This window comes from Balaenoptera borealis (assembly GCF_965194805.1).
Source record: "Balaenoptera borealis genome assembly, chromosome: 17".
In the NCBI taxonomy this organism is placed as follows: Eukaryota; Metazoa; Chordata; class Mammalia; order Artiodactyla; family Balaenopteridae; genus Balaenoptera; species Balaenoptera borealis.
The window spans coordinates 1,256,560-1,270,790 of record NC_138876.1 but is presented as its reverse complement, the minus strand read 5'-3'; the positions used below and the strand labels follow the sequence as shown (position 1 = coordinate 1,270,790).

General features: G+C 50.6%; 1 protein-coding gene across 1 annotated transcript; it reads left to right on the top strand.

Annotated features, from left to right (window-relative positions):
* The first annotated feature begins 333 nt into the window (after window positions 1-333).
* ZFP41 (ZFP41 zinc finger protein) lies at window positions 334-13,940 on the top strand. The gene is made up of 2 exons (XM_082363865.1): window positions 334-5,407; window positions 11,814-13,940. The coding sequence occupies exon 1, from the start codon at window positions 4,004-4,006 to the stop codon at window positions 4,598-4,600; it is 597 nt and encodes a 198-aa protein (XP_082219991.1). The 5' UTR covers window positions 334-4,003; the 3' UTR covers window positions 4,601-5,407; window positions 11,814-13,940.
* The last annotated feature ends 291 nt before the right edge of the window (window positions 13,941-14,231 follow it).

The window sequence follows — 14,231 nt, the reverse complement described above, 5'->3', positions numbered from 1 at the left end:
GGCTGGCGGGGAGGGCACGAGTGAGGGAGGGGGCTGGGGGGAGTGGGGGGAGCCACAAGAAGAAGGAAAGGGGTGCGGGGAGAGCGAGGGGGGCTGAAGTGAGTGATGGAGCACAGGAGTAAGGGGGCACAAGAGTAAGGGAGCGGGTGCAGAGGTGACTGAGGTGCAGCTAATGCGGGGCGGTGGCTGCGTGAGGGGGCGTGTGGGACCCCAGCAGAGCGGGAGGAGGTGGCTCGGGGGCGGAGTCCTCCGTGGCGCACCACCGAGATGCTGGGGCCTCGCCACCTAGAGCGGCACCGGAAACGGCCGGCTGGGAGCGGGCTCTTCCTGCGGGCACCGAAGGCGAGCGGGCGGGCAGGCCAGCGGGGATCGCCTGCAGTGGGAAACCAGCTGAGGGGCGGAGCCCTCCCGGGAGCACCACAGAGAGGCCCGAGCCCTCGCCTCCTAGAGCGACGCAGGAAGGGGCGGGCCCAGAGGCGGGCCCTTCCGGCCGGCGCATGGGCGGGGTTGCTCGACTGTGCAGCTTCCCGGCACTGGGTAGCTAGGCTGCGGCGGGGCTCGGCAACGAGGCGTCCGTCCCGGCCCGGGAACGCTGCGACGGGCGCGCCCGCCCCAACCTCCATGCAGGAATTCACTGGGTCCCTCTGGCGTCGCGTGGGCCCCCCGCCCAGAGCAACGGCACTCCTCTCTCGGCTCCTGGGCGCCGCGGGGAGGAGGGCGAGGCTCGAAGACCAGCTCCGTGCGGATCGAGGTGGAGTCCCCGGGCCCAAGGCTGGCGAGGCTCTGTCAGGCGCCCTCTCCTCGGCTTCGACACCGCTGCGGGCCCGGGGCCCACAGACTGCTTGGGTGCATATTTGCCCTTGGATCTCCCACCACTAGTAATCCAGTCTCTCCCTGAGACCCCGGCTTCTGAGGACAAGTGAGGTTACCACGGAGTGTCCTGCTGCAGGGGGATACCCAAAGCTTCATGTTACAAGAGGCCTGGCACAGAGAGTGAAGGAGCTACACTGAAGTCGCACAGCAGGTACCAGCACCCCGGCCTTTATGCCAGGGTTCTCGTCTGCTCTGGCAAGGTGGATTGAGTTTTCTGCGTGGCTGTAGCAGTCACCAGGCCTACAGGCCTGTGATATGAAAAGACCAAGACAATGACCTCAGGTCTACGCCGCTTTTAATAATTAAATATTTTATTCCTTGGTGTGCACGGGACTTAGAGAAGTGAGTACGTCCAGTCTCTGCCATTAAGCACCTGCCAGCTTGAGTTAGGCAGACAAGACGATTATCTAGAATGTTTCCTGAGCAGCAGTATGTGCAGGCTACAGCCAAGTAACTAGGGATTCAAGGATGAAAAAGACACGATCCTTGCCCTGAAGAGCCCTCGCCTCATCGGGAGACTGCCACATCAGTGACAAGCCACACGTGGAGTGACAGGAGTCCTGATGGGGGAACAGTTCTTGGAGCACAGCCGGCAGCTATCAGGCTCAGTGGGTTCGAGGACCACCCCTCTCCATCAAGTGGGTCAGCACAGAGCCAAGCTGAGTTTACACCTTCCCTGGAGAGCCATGGGCTAGAGGGTTGATGGCACTTTCCTGTTGGTTCTTGGTTTTCATCTGTTTCCTACTAACACTACACCTGAGCTCAAACTCCAGCCTGGCTGACTAGGGCCGTGAGCCTCTGCCCTGGTTCCGCCTACCTCCCCAGCAGAGATGCTCCCCTATTTGTGCATGCTTCGCTCAGCCTAGGTGGCCTTCCATCACCCTCAGTTCTGGCTCTCACCTGATGCTGAGAGCAGCCTCCTCCCAGAAGCTCCCTCCAACAGAGCCTTCAGAGAAGGACGTTTACCTGAAACCAAGTCAGGTGTATCTAAACATTTGCATTTAGAAGAAACCAGACTCTCAAACTCTTGTCAAGTTGGGAAACCTGTCCAGTCATTTTATGCGTTGCCTCTATGCATGGGAGAGTGGATGAAAGCCCAAGTACCCTCTTTAACTTAAAGGGAATTCAAAGCATTTGTACCTCAAAACGTATGTCACTTGGAACATTATCACCCAGAGCACCACATTTTAGGGTGAGACAAGCCTGTCAGGATATGGACCTCCCAGTATATCGGGTAACCAGCACAGGCCGTGGGAGGTCTTCTCAGGGATGATTTGAGGACTCAGAACACGATCTGCTTTCTTTGGAAAGTGCTTTCTCCTAATCTTGAGGAGGATTTCTTTTGCTAGCGGTTAAAGAGCCTGAAGTTTGTCAAGGCTTTATCCTGGAATTGCACTAGTTAGCACTGAGGAAAGAGGCAGGTCAACGAAGCTCAGAAATAATACGAAAAAGAAATAGATGAAGGTTCTTAACCAATGAAACATGAGCCATGCTGGTGATGCTTCTACAAGCACCTGGACCTGACCTATCACTGGGACCGACTGATTCCTGTTTGAATTCGTGGTGAAATTGGGATTCTTTTAGATGGGATTAGAGACAGAGAATGTCAGATTTTTTAGACAATGCAAGCAAGATCGTAGTTGATGGTTCCCTGGGGTTTTGGCCTTCAGTGGATGAGTTGGCTCCAGTTAAGTGCCACAAGGAGAATGGGAGCCGGGTAAGGGAACCAGGGAGTGCGGTCAGGGAGGACTGCTTGAGAAGGGCCCTCAGAGCAGAGCTCTGAATGAGTGAGGGGCCAGCACCACCAACACCTCCTCTCAGGACCTGTTTCTAGGAGCAGCCAGGCGCTGAGGCAGGAAGGAATGTGTGGCAAACCTAAGGATGGCTGGGGGAGTGGGGAAGCACAGGGGCAGCAGTGTGAGGGGAGCCAGTGGGGATTTGGGCAGAGATGTGATGGGGGTTCACTGGCTGCTCTGTGGAGGATGGACCCAAGGGAGGGCCAGCGTGAGGGTGGGAGCAAGTTTCATCCAGCTCAGAATACAGGCTCCAGGTGATGGGAGGTACCTTCCATGAGGGTCACATGTGGCTCCCACATCCTGTAACTCCAAAAGCACGTTGTCTGGTCCCAAATACAAGAAGTGGAGAAGGAGGAAGTAAAGGGCGGGGAAAACTCCAATTTGGGGACCATGCGGCAGTCGTTGGTCCATGGTACACATGAGTCCTACTGGACGCAGGTGTGGAGACACCGGCCCCTGGCAGAGGAATAAGAATTCCTTGGTTGGGACTTCCCTGGTGGCGCAGTGATTAAGAATCTGCCTGCCAATGCAGGGGACACGGGTTTGAGCCCTGGTCCGGGAAGATCCCATGTGCCGCAGAGCAACGAAGCCCATGCGCCACAACTACTGAGCCTGCATTCCACAACTACTGAAGCCCGTGCACTTAGAGCCCATGCTCTGCAACAAGAGAAGCCACTTCAGTGAGAAGCCCATGCACCACAACGAAGAGTAGCCCCGTTCGCCACAACTAGAGAAAGCCTGCACGCAGCAACGAAGACCCAACGCAGCCAAAAATAAATAAATTAATTAATTTTTTTAAAAAAAGAATTCCTTGGTTAGCAACTGAGTAAACGATGATGCCATCTACTGAGATGAGGAAAACTGGGAACAGTGAGGTTGGCGGGGGTGGGTTTCTGGGAAATAAGTGCTCTGTTTGGTCATGTCCAGCCTGAGACTCGTTAGATGTCCAGGTGGGATACGTGAGCAGGAAAGGGAAGGGGGTCGTGTTCCCATGCCTCCCCCACCCCTTCCCTGCCCATCTGTCCCTTCATAACTCAGCGCTCAAAGACCTCACGGCTATGTTCCTCCCAAACACTCGTTTAATCTAATGTTCATGGTCTTGTTTCTCTCCAGCCTCAGAAGGGTTGTTGGTGCTCTTCTCTTTGTTGCAGAGTTTCTGTTCCAGAACTGCAGTTACCAGCTTGGAAAAATACAGTGTTGTGTCTAAAGCAAGACCTTTCTGAAGAAGTGGAGTTACAAGGAAATTGGTAAGGCTGGAGAACTTTGCTGCTGGTCGTTCTCCTTGGCCCTTGCCGGCTTCCAGTGGTCCTTCCTCTCTCCTGGGGACAAGAAGGATGGAAAAGCCCACAGGCAAAAAAATGAAGGCACAGACCCCAGAGGAAGAAGTACGTGTGCAGAAGGACTCTCCCAAGGAAGATAAAGCGTCTAGGAAAAAGAAGCCAAACCAGAGATCCACTTTGGCCAAAAAGCACAGTAAGGAACCCAGCCTGAGTCGTGAGGACGAGGAACACATGTTTGAGGCCTTCAATGCTTCGTTTAAAGATGACTTTGAGGGGGTTCCTGTGTTCACTCCCTTCCAGAGGAAGAAGCCCTACGAATGCAGCAAATGTGGGCGCGTCTTTAAGCACAAGATGGATCACGTTCGCCACCAGAGAGTCCACACTGGAGAGAAGCCGTTCCAGTGTGCCCAGTGCAGGAAGACATTCAGGCACAGCTCCGACGTGACCAAGCACCGGAGGATTCACACCGGAGAAAAGCCCTTTAAATGCAGTGAGTGCGGCAAAGCCTTTAACTGCGGTTCGAATCTCCTAAAACATCAGAAAACCCACACTGGAGAGAAGCCATACGAATGTAAGGAATGTGGGAAAACCTTTGCCTACAGCTCATGTCTTATTCGCCATCGGAAACGTCACCCACGGAAGAAGCACTGAGCGTGGGGAAGCCATCCAGACTCGGAGCTTTGTGCCCGCGAGAACTGTCCTGGCAGGCCTGCCTGGGGGTCCTCCTCCCCTGGCATCTGATCGGGCTGGGGGTCCTGCCGTCACCAGCAAAACCGCCCCAGCCAGGTCAGCAAACACCAGTGTGGCCGGAGACCTTTCTGGTCTAGAGAATCTCCGGGGCAAGACATCATGATAACAAGGCAGCTCCTCGCAGCTGTGGCACCAGGGAGGCGAGTGTACAAACTGCTGTCCAGGGAACAGGCTTCAGACCCGAGCACGGCCAGCACCTCCCACTGCCGCCTCCGCCTGTGACTCCCATGCTGGCTTCGGCCCTCCCACCGGCTCCTTTGAAGACTGAGCTGCAGACCCTTGGCCCACTGGGTCCCAAGTCCACCTCCGTGCAGCCTGGCAGGAGGCCTGTGGCCCGGAGCTGGATGGCAGTGCTTCCGCAGTGAGCACTGGGGACCCCACTGTCCCCTTGGCTGGCTGTGGCGGCGGTGCTGTGCTTTGTCCTCTGCCTTCCCTCCTCTCTGGAGAACCATTCCTTGAACTTGGCCCCTGCTCCCAGGAACTGGGCTCTCTGTGTGTCCTCCCGCATCAGCCATCATCCCAGCTGAGCAGCCTGACTTAACAGGTGGACCACTCAGGACACTAAATGCTGCCACTGTGGGAGCTTCCTGCCCTGGCCATGTGGGGCCCCGGGATGTTGACGGCAGCTTGGATGCAGCCTTTGCCTGCCGTGCGGCCTTTCAGACACGAGACGGTGGGCCTGCCCCCCAGGGCCAGCTCTCCGTTCAGGTTAGTTCCACTTCTCTGTGCTTGGCCCCCAGGTTCCATCCTACCCCCTTCACATCCACATGCTGTGCCTGCCCTTGGCTTCCCTCCAAGAGTGGTCTGGATGGGCCTCCACGTTCTCCTGGGCGGGGGTGTGGTTTGTCCCAGAATTTCAGCACAGTATAAGAGGGGCGAGGTGACTGTCATCCAGGAAGTAATAGGGCTTTTTATCAGGAAAATGTTGATACCTACATTTTCAGCTCTTTGGACCCAGAAAACTAATAATGGCCTTGGTCTTGGGGGCTCCTCCATCAGGAGACAGGAGAGAGTGCTCCCAGTGGAAACATCCCTCCAGGTTAAGATTCTTACTCTTGTTCTTTCTAAAAGCTACGACGTTATAACAGCTCTGCCTGAGCTGGCACCTCCGCTTCACAGCTCGGCAGGCCCTCCTCCTCCCCCGACAGGCAGGCCCCAGGTGTGACCTGTGATCCTGCTCTCACAGCCCCGGAACTGGAGATGTGATGAGGCAAAGTTGTTCAAACAGGTGCCAGGGTCTGGCTTAGGGAAAACACACCTGTGATCCTGGGTGGGGAAAGGTTGCTATAAAGGAGGTCACTGGGACATTTGGCAAACGTTGGGTCTAGACTGTCCACAGGGGGGGGGGCACATCAGTGTCAAAGCTCCCTGGTTTGATGGCCTGCAGCCATCCCAGACAACGTCCTTGTCATGAAAGATGCATGCTGAGGTCTTAAGGGCCACAGGGTCATGACATCTGCAGTTTGCTCTCAAAGGCTGAGCACAGAAGCAATAACAACAATGCAGATTGGCAGGTTGACAAACATTTCTGTTAAGGGACAGATAATAACTGTTCTTGGCTTTGTAGCCATAAGGTCTCTGCCACAACTCAGCTCAGCCATGACATGCAATAGCAGTCACAGCACAGAAACGGCCAATAAGGCTTTACTTACAGAAGCAGACAGTGGGCTGGATTCGGCCGGTTCCAGATGAAGGGTATGTGACACGTTCCAGGGGTGTCTGCATCTGCTTCGGTTTGGTTTGGTTTTTATTTATTATGGTTTATAATATACCATGATGGATATATTGTTATATATAAAATATTGTATAAATGTACCATAAATTACAACACATCACATGTACTATAGAAAAATTATTGTTTTCTATGTTATTATGTTTCCACGTTAATACCAATGGGAAGCATTTTTTGTGGCTGCATAATGATCCATTAAATTAAAAGTTGACTTAGCCGTCTCCTAACAAAGGCATGTAGGCTGTTTCCAGTTTAGGTCATTATAAACAATGCAGTAAACATCTTTTCCACATTTAGGGCCAACAGGACCAGTTGCCAGAAATGAGCTGACAGGGAGATCATTCTGGCAAATACCTTCCCCCAGGTTGTGCTGCATAAGTGCCCCAGCAGTGCACAGACAGCAGATGGGTTTTAATCTCGCCAATTTGATAGAAGAAGCATTCTACTCTGGTGTCTTCTAGAGAGGAAGCAGGTGGCAAAGAGCGTAGTCTCTCAAGCCAGGGGTTACTGACTCGACCCTCGTGCCTTGGAGATGTGGGGCCTTGGGCCCGTCCTTCACCTCCTTGTGCCTATGGTTCCTCAGAGGTGACTCGGAGGCACTGACAGTGCTCAACCTGGTCAGTGACTGTGTGTGACCTCAGTGTTGTGCTGACCCCCAGTTCAGCCACTGTCAGCTCTGGTCACGTGTTAGTGTCCTTAGTGAGGGGACAGGCATGAGAGGTGGCTGTGCAAGCAGACAACCGTCAGTCCCTCTCTCAAGAGAATGAAATCAACCAGGAAAACAAGAGAGACATGAGAAAATAAATCACACAATCAAACTAAAATCAGTCCACCGTCTTTTTTGCCTCCTGTCATTTTGGTGCAGACAGACGTGCTCATTTCCCATTTCTTCTGAGTTAACCATTATGAAACCACATCACCACCAAGCACTGAACCCAAATCTTTCAGATAAATCTATTTTGATGGGGTTTTTTTGTTTGTTTGTTTGTTTTTCGCTATTGCTCTTCAAATGAAACTCAAATTCCCGAAAAAGAAAACCTTCTAAGTAGCCTGAGTCAAAGAAGAAAAACATGGGCTTCCCTGGTGGCGCAGTGGTTAAGAATCTGCCTGCCAATGCAGGGGACACGGGTGCGAGTCCTGGTCCAGGAAGATCCCACATGCCACGGAGCAGTTAAGTCCGTGCACCACAACTGCTGAACCTGCGTTCTAGAGCCCATGAGCCACAACTACTGAGCCCACACGCCACAACTACTGAAGCCCCCTGTGCTCTGCAACAAGAGAAGCCACCGCAATGAGAAGCCCGCGCACTGCAACAAAGAGTAGCCCCCGCTCACCGCAGCTAGAGAAAGCCCGCCCACAGCAACGAAGACCCAACACAGCCAAAAAAAATAAATTTTTTAAAAGAGAGAAGAAAAAATGTAATGAAAGTTATAAAATACTTAAACCTGGATGATAATGAAAATACAACTTGCCAGAACTTCTGGTGCAACTAAAGCCAAACGGAAATTTGTAGCCTCCTTATGTGACCAGCAGAAGAGCTGAAAATCAACAAGCTAAGCATCCAACTTTAAAAGTGAAAAAAGGCCAACAGAATAAACTCAAAGTAGAATGGAGGAAATAAATTATAGAAATTAATATGACTAATGGGAATGGATACCATGGAGAGCATTTTTTTAATAGTAATCTTTTATTTATTTATTTATTATATTTATTTTTGGCTGTGTTGGGTCTTCGTTTCTGTGCGAGGGCTTCCTCTAGTTGCGGCAAGTGGGGGCCACTCTTCATCACGGTGCGCAGGCCTCTTCACTATCGCGGCCTCTCTTGTTGCGGAGCACAGGCTCCAGACGCACAGGCTCAGTAGTTGTGGCTCACGGGCCTAGTTGCTCCGTGGCATGTGGGATCTTCCCAGACCAGGGCTCGAACCCGTGTCCCCTGCATTAGCAGGCAGATTCTAAACCACTGCGCCATCAGGGAAGCCCCATGGAGAGCATTTTTAATAAAAGTTGGTTCTCTGACAGGACTATGAAAATTGACATTCCCTGGCAGTGGGATCCAGAAAGAGAGAAGGAAGGAGCAAAGGAGCTATTAGGAGTGAGAAGGGGAGGATAATGGCAGATACATCAGAGGTTAGAAGGATAAACTGTCGAACCAAGAGATGTGAGAACTCAAATGAAGTGGGTTATAGAAGAAAGATGAGTTACTGAAGCCAACTCGAGGAAATAGCCTGAAGAATCCTCTAACCAGACAGATTGCATTCATAGATGACATAAATTGCAGACGAAGGAACACTCCCAAATTCATTCTACGAGGCCACCATTACCCTGATACCAAAACCAGACAAAGATATCACTAAAAAAGAAAATTACAGGCAATATCACTGATATTATGCAAAAATCCTCAACAAAATAACTAGCAAACCGAATCCAACACTACATTAAAAGGGTCATACACCATGATCAAGTGGGATTTATCCCAGGGATGCAAGGATTTTTCAATATTCACAAATCAATCAGTGTGATACACCACATTAACAAACTGAAGAATAAAAACCATATGGTCATCTAAATAGATTCAGAAAAAGCTTTTGATAATATTTAACACCCATTTATGATAAAAAGAAAAAAGAAAACTCTCCAGAAAGTGGGCACAGAGGGAACATACCTCAACATAATAGAGGCCATATATGACAAACCCACAGCTAACATCATACTCAGTGGTGAGCAGCTGAAAGCATTGCCTCTAAGATCAGGAACAAGATAGGATGTCCACGCTGGCTACTTTTATTCAACATAGTTTTGGAAGTCCTAGCCACAGCAATCAGAGAAGAAAAAGAAATAAAAGGGATCCAAATTGTAAAAGAAAGAGTAAAACTGTCACTGTCTGCAGATGACATGATACTATACATGAAAATCCTAAAGATGCCACCAGAAAACTGCTAGAACTCAATCAATGAATTCGGTAAAGCTGCACGATAAAAAATTAATACACAGAAATCTGTTGCATTTCTATAACAACAAAAGATCAGAAAGAGAAATTAAGGAAACAGTCCCACTTGCCTACATATCAAAAAGAATAAAATACCTAGGAATAAACCTACCTGAGGAGGTGAAAGACCTGTACTCCGAAAACTACAAGATGCTGATGAAAGAAATCAAAGATGACACAAACAGATGGAAAGATATACCATGTTCTTGGATTGGAAGAATCAATGTTGTGAAAATGACTATACTCCCCAAGGCAATCTACAAATTCAAGGCAATCCCTATCAAATTACCAATGGCATTTTTTGCAGATCTAGAACAGAAAAACCTTAAAAGTTGTATGGAAACAAAAGACCCTGAATAGCTAAAACAATCTTGAGAAAGAAAAACAGAGCTGGAGGAATCATGCTCCCTGACTTCAGACTATACTACAGAGCTACAGTCCTCAAAACAGTATGGTACTGGCACAAAGACAGACTTATAGATCTATGGAACAGGATAGAAAGCCTAGAGATAAACCTACGCACCTATGGTCAATTAATCAATGCAAAGGAGGCAAGAACATACAATGGAGAAAAGACAGTCTCTTCAATAAGTGGTTCTGGGAAAACTGGACAGCTACATGTAAAAGAGTGTAATTAGAACATTTTCTAACACCATGTACAAAAATAAACTCAAAATGGATTAAAGACCTAAATGTAAGACCGGATACTCTAAAACTCTTAGAGGAAAACATAGGCAGAACGCTCTTTGACATAAACTGCAGCAAGATGTTTTTGAATCCACCTAGAGTAATGAAAATAAAAACAAGAATAAACAAATGGGACCTAATCAAACTTAGAAGCTTTTGCACAGCAAAGGAAACCATAAACAAAACAAAAAGACAACCCACAGAATGGGAGAAAATATTTGCAAACGATGCAACTGACAAGGAATTAATCTCCAAAATATAGAAACAGCTCATGTGGCTCAATATCAAAAAACCCAATCAAAAAAATGGACAGAAGACCTAAATAGCCATTTATCCAAAGAAGACATACAGATGGCCAAAAAGCAGATGAAAAATGCTTAACATTGCCAATTATTAGAGAAATGCAAATGAAAACTACACTGAGGTATCCCCTCACACTGGTCAGAATGGCCATCATCAAAAAGTCTACAAATAATTAATGCTGGAGACAGTGTAGAGAAAAGGGAACCCTCCTACACTGTTGGTGGGAATGTAAATTGGTGCAGCCACTATGGAGAACAGTATGGAGGCTCCTTAAAAAACTAAAAATAGAGCTACCATATGATCCAGCAATCCCACTCTTGGGCATATATCCAGAGAAAACCATAATTTCAAAAGATACATGCACCCCAGTATTCATTGCAGCATTATTTACAATAGCCAAGACATGGAAGCAACCTAAATGTCCATTGACAGAGGAATAAGTAAAGGAGATGTGGTATATATATACAATGGACTATTACTCAGCCATAAAAAAAGAATGAAATAATGCCATTTGCAGCAACGTGGATGGACCTAGAGGTTATCATACTAAGTGAAGTAAGTCAGAAAGAGAAAGACAAGTATCATACGATATCACTTATTTGTGGAATCTTAAAAAAAATGATACAAATGAACTTATGTACCAAGAAAAAATAGACTCACAGACTTAGGAAACAAACTTACGGTTACCAAAGGGGAAAGGTGGGGGGGAGGGATAAATTAGGAGGTTGGAATTAACATATACACACTACTATATATAAAAATTGATAATTGACAAGGACATACTGTATAGCACAAGGAACTCTACTCAGTACTCTGTAATGACCTATATGGGAAAAGAAACTGAAAAAGAATATATATATATACCCACACATATATGTATGTATAACTGAATCACTTTGCTGTACACCTGAAATGAACACAATATTGTAAATCAGCTATACTCCAATATAAAATAAAAATCAAAGAAAAAAAAACTATAGCAAATTAAACCTTAAGGTTAAATGTTAAACGGCATTCTCTTTGAAAACAAGAGCAGTACAGAGTTTCTGCCATCCCTGTTAATATTCACGTGGATCTTCCCGGACCAGGGCTTGAATCCGTATCCCCTGTATTGGCAAGCAGATTCTTAACCACTGTGCCACCAGGGAAGTCCCAAGTTTTGAAGCACTTTCCTTGAAATCTTGTTGCCACCCAGGGTGGGATACACGGGTTGAGCCACAGCCCGTGCCCCCTTCCCCACTTTGCTCTCCTCCAGCCCCCGTGGCTGTTATCCCCACCAAATACCAGTGTCCGCGTGTCCATGTGCCCAGAGCCATGGCCTTATTCACACAGTTGGCTATTTCCCAACTGTTGATAATTTCCAGTTATCAACCAGGTGATAATTGCACTTCTTTATTTATTCAAAAGGTATTTCTCGTCCTTTTTCGGTTGTGAAAGCAGATCAGCCCCAAAGCAAGAAGTTCCTGATGAAATATGCGTAAAAAGGAACCTCAAAACTAGCAAAACTTCCACATTCCTGAGCTCCAGGGAGGAACAGAGATCAAGAAGGAAGGGAAGAGAAAGGCCATGGTGAGAAAGGACACCCCTGCGGTCCACATGCTAGGCAGCAGGAGGGGCGTGCGGGGACACGGGGCGCGGAGGGCTGTCACTACAGGGCAGGCATTGTCACCGCAGGGCAGGTGGCCGGGCAGCAGACACTCGGGCAGTGCCTGCCATCGGGTCAGGTGGAGGTGGAGGGAAGTGTTTCGGCTGAGAGGCCCTGTGAAAGCAGTGAGATGAAAAGGGGAAGTAACTGCAGGGAACCGTCTGGAGGTTCTGAGGCGCTCAGCTCCCCTCCCTCAGCTGTAGGACAGGCTCCAGGTGGAAGCAGCTGCCGGCCAAGTCAGAACCTCCTTGGCTTCGGAGCTTGTCCCGACAAATGCCCTTCAGGGTGTCCCCTCCCCGCTGAACACAGGAGAACTGTTAAAGCAGCGACCGCAGAAAACACGTCAGGGCACCTGAGTCACCGCGCAGGCTCCCCGCTGCCGGGGCCAGCACGGAGAGCGCTGGGACGGCATGACCTGGCATCAGAGCGAAGGCACAGAGGACCTTGAACGGACGTGGGGACACCTGCGGATGTCCCGGGGACGTGACGTCTGTGGTCCTTTGTGCCAGATCCTGTGCTCTGAGGGAAGCTGGCGGTGCGGGCCACAGAGCAGGCGGGGCTGATGGGCTTCGGCCCAGGTCGCCCTCGCCAGGTCCATTGCACCCCTGGGGAGGCTCTGGGCACCAGCATGTCACCTGGGCTTTATTTCTAATGGCCGCTCATGTCTGTCCCCGTTTTGGGCACCAAGATGTGATCATTCCTTTCTTCTGCTGGTGAGCTAGACACCAAGACGCACTGCAGAGTGACGCTGGGCTGGCCTGGGCCCTGGGGGCAAGGCCAGGGCTCCGAGTCGCCCTGCTTGCAATGGAAGCCCCTGGTGCTGGGGCACTTGGGCATTTGCTCTGGAGCATCACAGAGAGAGGTCACGGTGAGGGTGGGGTTTTCACTGAGCAAAGATGGAGGGGTAAAGCGGGTGTCTCCGAGGCCCAAGGAAGCAGTGTTGGGACCAGAGAGGGAAATGGCGGGGGAGAGGGTGGGAGTGACCCGGGATCCACTGCCTGGGGTCAGGGCTGTGCTCTGAGGGGCAGCCGGTGCCTTCAAGGGCCCCTGCCCCGAGCTCGGAGTTCACTGTCTCCTGGCTGCTTCCGCACAAACTCCAGCCACCTGTCAGCGAACCCGGGAGCCGGAGGTCCCCCCCTTGACCAGAGCCCCTGCAGGATCCAGGCCCGGCCACAGGGCGAGGCTGACGCTGCAGACTCCACGGATGGGGGTTTCCAAGGCCTGAGGACAGCCGTCCCTCGGGGTGAGCTGCCGGCGCCCCGGCCCCAGTGCCCACAGCGATCCCGGCACTGGGCGGCCCCGGTGTCAGGTACGCCCGACACACCTGCGAGCTCCCTGCGGCCCCGCGTGGCCTGTGTCCCTGCGGCCCCGCCCACGCAGCACTGTGGTCCTGTTTGCCTTTAGTGTCCTGCCTCTTGGTGTTACTGCGTGTTTGTTTCCGGGAGAGCTTCAGCACTGGGGATGCTGGTCTCCTCATGCTCCCCTGGGGGACCGAGGTGGCCATGGGCTATAAACGCCTATGCACAGCTGGTGGCCTTGGGCCTGTGCTGGGGCAGACGCTTTCCCCAGTCTAGTGTTTCCGACTGTTATTTTTAGTCCTAGAAATGCAACTTTCCAACTAGTCAAATTTGTTGAACTTTTACTTTATTTTCACATCCTTCAGTCTGTGGAAAGCAAGTGTGGTCTACATTTGGGGTAGATGTTCTCTTTTGTTCTCGCCTCGCTTTCGCGGGGCTTGCTTTTCACGCGGTGTTCTCTTAACCCAGACGGGTGTTGCGCTGGTCCCCACGTTTCTTCCCAGATGCCCTGGGCATCTGTCAGTGCTTCCTTGTCCTGCTGCCTCTGGATCTTGTTTTCTCCTACAATAAACATCTGTTCTGACCTGTTCACTGCATTCAGCTGCTCTCCCCACAGTCAAGATTCCCCAGGGAGGTGCCATTGCCTCAAGGGAGAGACCATCTCCCAGCTCAGGGTCTGGCCCAGGCCTGCAGAGCCAGAGTCCCAGCTGGTCACTGCCTCTGGATGCATCTCTTGGGGGCCGCCTCATCTTAACCAAACTTGTAAGAGACCAACACACAAATCAGAAAAGGAATGTGCTGGGCTTCCCTGGTGGCGCAGTGGTTAGGAATCCGCCTGCCAGTGCAGGGGACACGGGTTCGAGCCCTGGTCCGGGAAGATCC

What these genes read in the sequence shown, in the direction of transcription:
- ZFP41 (XM_082363865.1), top strand. Translation starts at nt 4,004, where the DNA reads ATGGAAAAGCCCACAGGCAAAAAAATGAAGGCACAGACCCCAGAGGAA.